General features: G+C 40.4%; 1 protein-coding gene across 1 annotated transcript; it reads right to left on the minus strand.

Moving 5' to 3' along the window:
* Positions 1–671: 671 nt before the first annotated feature.
* Positions 672–7,022, minus strand: LOC311487643 (interleukin-1 receptor type 2-like; the record flags this gene model as incomplete). Its single annotated transcript, XM_084543996.1, has 9 exons — positions 672–1,139; positions 1,625–1,770; positions 2,282–2,417; positions 2,515–2,580; positions 2,676–2,762; positions 3,518–3,695; positions 4,468–4,642; positions 5,054–5,312; positions 6,938–7,022. The coding sequence occupies 9 exons, from the start codon at positions 7,020–7,022 to the stop codon at positions 994–996; spliced, it is 1,278 nt and encodes a 425-aa protein (XP_084400122.1). The 3' UTR covers positions 672–993.
* Between the last annotated feature and the right edge of the window lie 5,044 nt (positions 7,023–12,066).

Below are 12,066 nucleotides of genomic sequence, written 5' to 3' on the forward strand. Positions count from 1 at the left end.
GCATGGGTAACATGGTAACATCTCTATGTCGGTGTGGGGTTTCCCACGGTGCCACTGTTTACGTGAAGCTAAAAACCCTGACAAAGGATGTGGTTTTAAAGGTGGATTCATGCGTGCATTGGCGTGGCTGTGTTTTTGTGGACTACGGGTTCTCTGGAATTTACACAGATTATGAGAGTTTAAATTTGTTAAACTGGCACTTCTTTCATGTTCTTATTTCTTGTCAAGTGAAAACCAACAAAACAAAATCCTCCATTAAACTGAAGTACTGAATATGACAGATGTAAAACCTTTTATTATTTGTTGTGTTTGCAATAGTACGACATAATGACTGTTATGTGCTACACATGGTTAAACCACTTTATTTGAGGATTGCCAGCTGTGAATGTTGATTTAAATGAAGATATGCAGATGAATTTAAACTCTTTCCTACTATTCAAAATGCTTCCCTGAGAACATTTATTGCACACTCAGCGGCTATTTTACTGCGTATATGACTCAGTCCAATACAACAACATATCTGTAGCTGTAGATGATCATTTAAAGCATTTATTAATATGTATTTGAGAAGTTTTAATACTAAGCTAAACAAATTCCGTTATACAGTAACAAACAGGCAGTTAAATTAATAAAATTGCTCTGAAGTAAACAGTATGTTTGCAAAGCTCCATAATTGAGCTGTTGGTTTGGATTATGTGGCTTTTGTATTCTTTTGACTACTTTGGTGTTGCATCAGTTGTTTGTTCGGTATTACAGGTGAGGTATTTGGCTGCAGCTTCATACAGTAGATAAACCAAATGCATTAAGTGCCACCTAAGCACATATTACATAGTGTAAAAAAAAATAAAAATCAGATAAACACCAGACCCGACATGGTGGTGCCAGTGCATGACATGACGTGCATACAGTGCATGAAAGACTTAATTTGACAAGACAGGAACACATTAAAGGAGGTCTTCTTTGTTTGTGAAGGGAGTGTGTGGACGAGCTCAGCTAGAAGGTGCTGATCTGCCGAGCCAGGACGTAATCCATTTTCTTTTTCCTCTTAGGTTTGAAGAGGATGTAGAGGAAGATGGAAACCACTGTCAGGAAGCAGGACAAGGCCACCACACCTACAACCAGCCATGTAAACGTGGAGTCTGTGAAGAGAGGCATAGGTAAGATCTGGTTTTCTTAATCAGTTCAAAGGATAATTCCAGTAAATTCCACTAAAACATAAGGCTCTTTTAGGGTACTGCGGGACATAGACGGTGTAACCTACGTGTGTAGCCTACGCCTGTGCCTCCTGGCTCACTCTGTAAAAACACCACCCAAACACTAGTTGGCGCTGTTTTCTATTTTGCCAGTCACTTCCTGCTTCACTATAGTGAAGAACAATAGCGACTGAAACTTTCCCCAAACTTTAGTCAAAATTTCGCCAAAGACGAGCCACACAAATGTTTGTATCTCTGAACCTACTCAGTTAACCTTTCCTAGATGTGTTCCATCCTTATTGATCCAAAACAACAGTGTTTGTCATAAATATTTCATTTTTTTCCACTGGTTGACACCTTTTAATCAGTGACAGAATAGTTTCGGTAGGGCCTTACCACGCAAACACTTCATATACACAAAGACAACTCACCCTCTAGTTGAAGCAGTGCCACAACTTCCTGTCTCCCTCCGGCGCTCTGAGCGACGCACTTCATCTCCGTGTTCACGTCCTCTTCCGTTATTCCTGTCACGATTAGCCTCAGCTCGATCTGGCAGCCTGACGACACCCTGGTTACCCTGGAAACAGGACGCAGACATAAATAATAGAAATGAGTGCTGCCGCATGGTTTAACTTGACAAGTCCAGTCCTAGTATTTGCACGATAAGACTTAATTAACATTTGCAGATGGAGACGGGCCTTAATTCGTATTTCCTTGTAATTTGTTTGGAAACCTAGCTAAAAGAAAAAGGTCAATTAAAACTGAATCGGGTGCAATGCGATGGCAGCACGTGCACATATCATTCACCTCCAAGTGTTTTAAGTATCGTGTGTAGTATTTATTTTAGGGAATTTACATTATGCACTGCAGTGCGTAGCCTAACCAGGTGTTTTTACTGAATTCACTTGTGCCATGGCTGTTACAACTCTTTATCTTCCACGTCTAGTTTATGCTTTGTTTTTAGGGTAACTGCCTGCGTCGCCCTTATAAGGTTTAACTTAGATTAAGTTCTTGTTCACGTTCCTCACTTTCCTAACCAGCACAAACACTTGGGTTCAGTTCTCATCTGTTTGAAAACAACCAGTTACCTCCTCCCGCCCTGCAGAGAGCGCCTGTCGAGGTACGATGACTCCACCGACTGGCCGTTTACCAGCCATGCGACTGTAGTGGAGTCCGCCACTTGACATTCAGTGACCACGTGGCAGAACAGCTCCACTCCTGAGCCTGAATCAAGTCAAAGAGCAAATCCATGTTAAGTCTTTGTCAAATATAAACTAGATATTCTTCCATACGAGAGGACTTATTATTTTTCATTACTCACCATGAGAACTTTCAAAAACAGTTCCGTTAATTGGTAGTACAATCTTGGGTGGCTGAATTACTGGAGCTAAGACAAAGAGGTGAATATCATCAATTTAATGGCTCCTACAAGGAAATTCTGTTTTAAAATAGACAAAAAAAAAAAAAAAAAAAAAAACTCACCTGGGGCAGTGCTGTGGGTGATTAGTCCTGGGTCAGAGGTCATGGGGAAGTTAGTTTTAATGGTGGTAGTGATTTCAGGGTCTGTGCCTGGAATATACAAATTCACACATCCAAATAAGCAACTCTTGAGATAACAGCTATGGCTTAATTCACACTATAATGAGAAGATTTAATTCCAGGTAACAGCGTGTTTGTTGAGTTTTCGGGTGAGTTTCTGTTCCCTGTGATTCATTTGGATCAGTTAGGCCAGTAGATGGCAGACTTGTGCCATTTTCAGTGAATGAATGCATATGCTTGTTACTCATAACCATTTAATTCCCCTGTGTCTGGACTATGTGTAGATTCATTGACTCTTTTGAGAATCGTCTTTAATTAATCAATAACTGGACATTAAAGGGTTAAATGGAGCACAAATATGGCTGGAATTACGACTAGTTGTAAGCAGTACCTAGTACCAGTCCTGGCCTTTATGGCAAATATGGCAAGAGCCTCGCAGACCAAAGTATCGGTGCTGTTGGTACTCATTTTGACCTTAGTCCTTATTGTCCTAACAATCCTGCAAGGTTAATGCAGTTATAAATGACATGGTTGAATATTTGGCACTGTGTTTTACTTAAAAATATATTAATCCTAATAAATAAAACAGGGGCAGTCCATTGCTCTGAAAACTTAATATCTATATTGGAGCATGTTTGTTCCCAGTCTGCCTACTACTGCCTGATAATAATATAAAAATATAAGAACATGCCATAGCTACATTTCAGCTAACAAGCCATATTTGTCTTTCGATTTTCACTGTTCAATGTGGCCATGCATAAAAGACATCGCATTGCGTCAACGACCTTGCACGTGCAACACGATGACTCTGCTGACGTTGTACCGCTGGTTGTTGATGAGCACTCTCAGCTGGCAGGTGTAGACTCCTGCATGGGATAGCTTCAGAGCAGGGATCATTAGTTTTCGTCCGTCCTGGAAGAAGGATCGTGCCTTGCCTTGCTGCAGAGCAGAAGGGCTGGGCTCCTATCGGGGAGCAACATATTGTGTCACACATGGAGAAAGAGCAGGGCATTATCCATATTATTAGGGCTGAGAGTGTGGTTTAGAACTCGTGATCTAAATGAACAGATAAATGGGTCTACATGAGGATTTTTTTTAGATTAGATTAGATTAGATTAGATTCAACTTTATTGTCATTACACATGTACATGTACAGAGCAACGAAATGCAGTTTAGCATCCAACCAGAAGTGCAATAGGCAGTGAGTGCACGTGGCATAAATATTATGGTAAATAAGTATGGTTTTTACAGCATATGGACACGTTTGATGTGAAGATGTAATAATAGTTATTGAATTAGGCGAAGTTATTGCGTGTGCAAAAACACATTCCCTGTATGTGCACATACTTGGTCATTAAAGCTGATTCTGATTCTGATTTAGGGCCCGTCGCCTCATATGTGATTTTTGTTGACCTCTGCTGGCCGTTAGTGGCAATGACTTTAACTTCCATTAAATTATTCTGCAGCTCCTCTTTCTAGTATCTTAATAACCGCTTGCTATCAATTGTGAGTATCTTTGTTGGAATAAAATAAAAAATAACATTGCTAAACCAATTCATGTAGGATTTTATGAGATTCTTGGAACTTGTTTAATTCAGAGTCAGGCAAAAAATAATTAAATTTGGAGTGTTTAAAGCAATATAGAGCGGGCTTTTATTTTGAAAATTCCAACTACTGAAGCTGATAAGCAATAGGAGTATAAAGGGTTTGTTTTTTTGTTTTTTTTTTCGCTCACCTTGTACCACTTTATCAGTCTCTCTGTCTCGTTGAAGTTATTTAGAGATGGACAACTGAAACTCAGCTCTTCTCCCACCATGGCTGACACCAGGTAGGACAGTTTACCAATGTTCCCTGGGGTGGACTCGTACACATATAGCGTGATTCTGCCAGTAATGCAGTAGGTTTCGTTTCTAGGGACACAATCGGGGACAGAAATATTAACATACAGGTGGAAAAAACAAATATGTTGCAAGTGACAAAATCTCGCAAGTCTTCGTCTAGACGTTTTAAAGCCGGGGAGATGCTGTTTTGGTTATTTAACATTTTCAGAATAAATTAACAATAACAACGCAACTTTTTTTTTTGTATATTTTTATATTTGAATCCCTCGTTACTTAATAATTGGTCCCTGTCTTTGCAATAGATTCCACTGTTTTTAGCTGTTACTGTGTTCTTGCCAAATTGGGGAGAAAACCTTTAGCTGTGAGGAGAAACTGTCTTGTCACTTGTTAGTTGCAATGGCGTAATTCTTTTAAAATCCCCTTCCACTATTTGAAGGTCAGCAGAGTACAAAAATATGAAAGTGCTGTTTTGGTCAATACCTGTAGGTGCAGGTGTAATTTCCTGAGTCTGAAACCCGGGCTGGGAGGAACCACAACTGTTCGTTGTGTTGCTGGACACGTCCCTTGACCTTATAGGTCAAAGCCTCGGTCCCATTCTCCTTGCTGATGAGGTACTGTGTTGTCGGAGGGGTGATTTTGCGCACTTCAAGAGCTCGCATAAACATCGGGAAGTAGAGGATTGCGGCCTCGCCCTCCCCTCGGACTATCTCCACCTCTTCAGTCGCCATGTAGCAGCCGTCTGCTGTCGAAAACAACATTCAAAATCGTTCTTACAGTTACAGACATTCATTGGATTGCTAATATATTCAGCCCCCGGTTCTTAACATGAGGTGGTAACATTCTGGGGGGGAGGCAGAGTAGTGGTTGTACACCAATCAGCCATGACGACCTGACTCATATTGTGTTGGTCTCCCTTTAGCCCGGACTTGTCGAGGCACTAGACCTCTGAAGGTGTGCCAGATACCACAATCTGGCACCACGACATGAGTAGCAGATCTTTTAAGTCCTGCTAGTTGCGAGGTGGGGCGTCCATGGATCAGACTTGTTTCTCCAGCACATCCCACAGGTGTTAAATTGGACGGAGTTATGGGGAATATGAAGGCCAAGTCAATAACTTTTGATATGTTCCTCAAACCATTCCGGAACCGTTATTGCTTTGTGACAGGGATCCTGCTGACATCAGGGAATATATGTCTCCATGAAAGGGTTGTACATGGTCTGCAGCAATGTTGAGGTTGGTGGTACAGTACGTGTTGAGGTAACATCCACATGAAAGGCAGGACCCAAGCAAAATATTGTCTAAAGCATCAAACTTCCTCCTTCAACTTCCCTTCTTCACAGAAGAATCCATCCAGGTGGCAGGTATTCCCAGTAGTCCAGGTTCTAATGCTCACGTGGTCTTGTGCACGTTGTAGGCACTTTCGGCAGTGGCTTTTCACCACTTTTAATAGATACTGATCTCTGGAGACCAACAAGAGCTGCAGTTTTTGGAGATACTCAGAGCCAGCATTGTCTCGCCATCAAAATCTGGCCCTTGTCAGAGTTGCTCAAATCCACATCTTTTTCCGCCCATCAACTCATCAACTCATTTTTTCAAGGAAAAAAAATCTTGTTACATGTTGCCTAACACACCAATCAGCCATAACATTATGACCACCGACAGGTTAAGTCAATGACATTGACCATCTTGTGATAATTCAGTGTTCTGCTGGGAAACGTTTGGACCTGGCGTTCGTTTGTGTGGATGTTTCTTAGACACGTAACACTCACCTAGACCAGACCAGACACCCCCATACCCATAGTAATGACACTTCTTGATGGCAGCAGCCATCCCCAGCAGGATGCAGCCTGACACAGGCACACACACAAAAACAGGAACAACTAAAAAAACATGAAGAACAGCACAAGGTGTTGACTTGGCCTCCAAATTCACTAGATCCCAAACTGATCAAGTATCTGTGGGATGATCCACAGAGGCCCCTCCCCTCAAAGGTCCCCCCACTAACAACATCCTGTTCCCAGACACCACAGGACACCCTCAGAAGGCCCATGTCCATTCTCTGATGAGTCACAATTGTTTTGGAGGCACAAGGGAGACCTACACAATATTAGGAGGGTGGTTATAATGTTATGGCTGATTGTTGTATATCTACTCAAGTTGACTACACTTGTTTACTGTACATGCAACAATGTCCAAGTGAAATGTAGACAGGACAATGAAATCGTTTCGACCTTAAACTGGGGTTGCACTCGAGAATTTTGGTAAATCTTTAAAGTACCAAACGAGATACTGATTTACAGTCTGAAAAGTAACACTCTTGTTGTTATAAACAGCATGTGCAGCATAATATAGGGCGTGCTCACCTTTCATAGGCAGAGGAGGTAATGGAGGTCTTCCACAAACACATTTGATGACGACCACAGCAAACATCAGTGCCAAGGCAACCATGGTGGCAGTCTGCAGGGAAACACAGAACTGAAATAAAAGATCCAACAAAAGGTGTTGTGCCGTCTTAGAGAGCTGGATGTGTTCTGTTGCTTTTATCTTTCAGTGCAAAGTATTGCGTTTAGTAACACTAGTAAGTAAGATCATAGCCGTTCAAGTATGGGTAACGACACTTCGTCCCAACAAAACCTTAAAGCTCAGGAAACTGTAACATTGACAGCGCAGGAGCCCGGTGTGGTGCTGGGACTTTACCAGTGTTGTTCCCTGAAGGAGAAGCTGACTTTTCTGCTTTAATTTAAGCTCTTTTGTAGATTGTAACACTTCTGACATCACAAAAGCGTCGTCATCAAGAAACCACTGACACTCCCCTTCATCCCGCCCCCTCGTTCGCAGTCAAATTTAGCCACAGGGGTTTACCAACAGCACCGCGGGAAATGAATCATGGTAAATCTGTGAAGGTCACTCATATCAGAGGTTAGCCTAATTATTAGCAATTAATGAAGGAATCGTTTCATCCAAGTATTAATAATAATATTAATAATAATAATAATATACTAGCTTACATATATATGTAAGCTAGTCTCCCTGCTCTTTTAAAGCTCAACCATTTCTGCAAAAATCAGGGTAAAGAAAGGAAATTAAAAGCTGTCCTTGAAACGTTTGGACTACATACGTGGTTAAGGCCTCTTTTGAAGCATGAAGCATGAACCATTACTTAGCATTACTTTATATTTGGTAACATTATTTTTTCTAAAGATATGCCAAGGCCAACAAAAGCCAGTAGACACAAACCTTTCAGGATACAATAATAGAACAGTATGTAGTGATGGAGCTACTATTTGCATATATTTATAATTATATACTTATATATTTCAGTATTGTATTCAGTAGACAATTGAGCTTGTGGCTGAGTACTGAGTTTGTGCAGAGAATTAGAGTAAAATCATAATTTCCAATGGAAACCAGCAGATTCTCACTTCTGCTTCCTCGCCTGTGATTACAGAGCGATCAGCTGACGGCGGCTAACACTTTCTCACACACGCCGACATGTGTGAGTGATGCATCTTTTCCCAGATTTAAGTCGGGGAAAAGTTGTTTCTGCATGTCATCGGAGGGCAATCCCATTCCAACAAAACAAAACAAAACAAAACAAAAAAAAAACTAATCTGTGGGAGTGCCATCGTTTTAAATGAACGTGTTTACACATGAGTCACAGTGTGCAGAGTGTGATTTTTTCCAGGAGTAAATGGAAACAATGCCAGATGGGATAGTATCGATTAAAGCTAAAGAGCATATTACGGTCACAGTGAGTCATATTTTACTGCTCGTCATTCATATAATACTGCATATAATATTTAGGTCAGTTTTCTGTCCAATAAATGAGGAACATGATAGATATTTTTATAGTCATATATAATATAATGCAAAATAAAAAGCTTAAATATGTTTTATAATAATCATTTTAATACATTTAGGTAAATCTCAAACTCACACAATGTCATATAGAATCTATTCTAAAATTAGAAAATGTAAACTGCATTTACAAGTAATACTGAAGTATTATACACAGTGACTGCCTTTGCACTGACTGTATATATCACATCGCATTTTACTTTGGATATTAGGTACATGTATGCGTCCTAACATTTTATTATTGCTGTCATTATAGATGGATTGCAAAAAAAATTAAAAATTACTGATTAAATTTAGAACGAACAGAAAGCACAAAATATTCAAAAAAAAATTTAAAAAAAAAGAAAGAAAAATGCTTCCATTCTTTTCTATAATTAACATTTACCGGAGATTATTATTAGGTTTGTCAAAATATGTCAAGACAAGCTCTAATGCAAAAAAAAAAAATACAATTAAATAAAATAAAAAAGCAGAAATACTATCATTTAAAAAGTATACGTTTAAGAACGTATGCATACATAAATATCAGTATCTGTGGACAAATGTAAAACTGTATTAAAGTATTTATATATATATATATACTGTATTATAAGTATTTTATGAACTGTATCCCATAGAATATATAATAAATAAAGGCAGTAACTGACTAATAATACCATCATGATCAAATACAGTGTATTTGTACATGTACATGTGTATTATTTTACAAAAGTTTCTTTTTTAAGTAAATTCAAATATATTATTAGACATTCATCTGCATATATAATTCCAGTAGGTATGCTACACACTTGCACATGGTAACACACATCGGTAGGGTGTACTTACGGTGTACAGGAGAGCGTGGCGGTGGCGGTGGTGGTCCCGGCAGTTTGACAGTGATGGCAGGCAGATGTGGTGACGGCATGGACTGTAGCAGCGAGTGATCAGTTTGCTGTGGGCTCAGGGGGAACCTACGCTCTCTTTTCAAGGTTCCCACCCCTCTGAGATGGAAATTTCTCAGGTTTCCCAATGTAACGCAGTGTGCTGTACAGCTCACCACTCATGTCAGCTGACTCCTCTCTCTCTCTCTTGCACACACACACACACACACACATCCATAGTATATACACAGAAAAATGACATTGTGCCCATTCTGAAAAAAGGTCACCGGTCTAAGTTTTACAAGTGCTGAGAAGGGATGTTGCTGTTGCTCTGACATCATCTTCCACTTGTGTACATCTCTGTTTGGCTCAACACGCGTAACATGAGTGAAAGATAATCTGTGAGGGATTGTGCAATTACCTACTGCTGTATTTAGTTATTTGCCAAGCCATTGATATATCTGTGCATGTATCCTGTTTGGCCACCCCAGTACGGTAGAGGTGGCTAAAGGTTTATTCTGATTCCAGAAAAACATTCATCTGAAGGACTACTTTTTGCTGCTCTCTTAATATTTGATTTAAAAATGGACTTTGGACCAAACAAGGCGATGTTATCTTCCTATCCTAATGCTAGGCTAGGCTAAATGACTCCACCGTCATGCTTGACACGGCCGTGAGAGTGGTATGGATCTTCTCTGTCATGATCAATCTTGAGGAAGTAATTGTATTTCCCAAAATGTCTGTTGAAGTATTTGCCCGTGACACATGGAAGTGGGCAGAATTTTGTTGTGGTTCTTCCTACTTAGCACAGACATGAGTGGTTCGGATGTTCTGAAACAAGGAAACTGGACTTGTTTGAGGTTTCTTGAAGACGTTTAACCACTGATCCAAGTGGCTTCATCAGTTCACTCCCAGTAACTTGTGGAAAGTGTCTTTTTAATTATGAATGTGGCATAGTTTTGATTAAGTTATCCAGTCCTTGTACTGTGATTCTACATTCAGACGAGCTGTCGCGTTTAAATGATTGCGAATATTCTGCAGGCAAAACTGACTCTTAACTAGTGTCAGATCTGTTGACTGATTCATCTGGTCAGGGTGCAAACTGCTAGTAAACTGGTTAAACTGGAGGAGTCGCAAGGCTCGGAGGCTTTGTTTCTTCATCGTTTACGCTCAGGATCAGTGAATAACAGGCCTGTCTAACTGTAATGAAATGTGCAACATTCCCTTTGTGTTTGCTGTACGTGAGCATGTACACCTTCACCAGGGGAAGGTGACAGACGTCGATGATTCGGTGAGCAGGAACCGGGCTGAAGGCTGCGAGAGTTGATGCAATACACTGATTTCTGCCATTCGGCGGATTTGCTGAAGAGGGTTTAAAGCCCAGGCTGTGCTCACATTTGGATATTTTATTCAGGAATGTCTACCTTTTCCTTCCAGACTGTGCCAGTAGTTTGTTTCCATGCTTGTCCCGTCATGCTGCAGGTTTGGTACATAGCCAGTGGGTTAAATTCTAACGACAAGCCAGCAGATTTGTTACTTTGTAAAAAAAAATATAAATGCATTATTTTGTTTGAAAGTATAAAATCATCCAGTAACACCCACATTCACTGATCAGGCAGAACATTATGACAATCTTGAATCTTGAGTCAAAATGATTTCAATCAGTGAAGAATTATTAGATATGAACTTGAACATCACCCAAACACAGAAACCATGTTAGACTGTGGTTTCTTAGCAGTGCTTTAGTTTATATTTTTGGGGGCATTATAGGGACCCTCTGTTTCCTCTCATTAAAACTTGATCTTAACCTACATATTTAGCTATAAGTAGATATGAACCAACAGTGGTGAGGGCTCGTCAAACCTCCGTTGTTGTTGCAATCACAAGAAAAGATTTAACCGAGTAACATCTTACAGTTTGATGAAAATAAATGTTCAATTTCACTTTCTGCCACTTGGGGCGCCAAAGTGCGAATTGTCCAACAACATGAAATCGCTGAAGTTCACGAGTTGCATATATACAGCGATCACACATAACATTATGACCACCTTCCTAATATTGCGTAGGTCTCCCTTGTGCCTTCAAAACAGTTGTGACTCATCAGAGAATGGACATGGGCCTTCTGAGGGTGTCCTGTGGTGTCTGGTTAGTGGGGGCCTTTGGGTCCTATGCGTTGAGGGGAGGGGCCTCTGTGGATCATCCCACAGATACTTGATCAGTTTGGGATCTAGTGCATTTGGAGGCCAGGTCAATACCTTGTGCTGTTCTTCTTCATGGGTGTCTGGTCTGGTCTAGGTGTGTGCTACATGTCTAAGTAACATCCACATGAATGAATGCCAGGTCCAAAAGTTTCCCAGCAGAACATTGAATTGTCACAAGACGGTCAGTGTTATTCACTTCTCCTGTCGGTGGTCATAATGTTGTGGCTGAGCGAAAGATGAGATGAGATTGAAAGATGAGACGTCTGTTGAAATCGGCCACCCTGAAACAATTCACTAAAGCTTTTTTTTTTTACATCTGAGGCAAGAACAAAAGGAAAAAAAAACAAAAAACAAAAACTCAGCACTTCCCACCATCTCTGTATAAACAAATACTTCAGAACAGCTGTAATAGTAGCGTGACTCAGTGTTCTGTCATCTCGCTGCGTAGCTAACAGGGTGTCCACCATTGTGCATCCTTGTGCGTTACTCAGTTTGGGTGACATTCTGATCCTGATTTATCATGAGTGGGCCTTTTCCTGTACAGACCGGTACCCTAGTATGGATTGACTTCAC

The sequence above is a fragment of the Chelon labrosus genome (genome assembly GCF_963514085.1).
Source record: "Chelon labrosus genome assembly, chromosome: 5".
Lineage (NCBI taxonomy): Eukaryota > Metazoa > Chordata > Actinopteri > Mugiliformes > Mugilidae > Chelon > Chelon labrosus.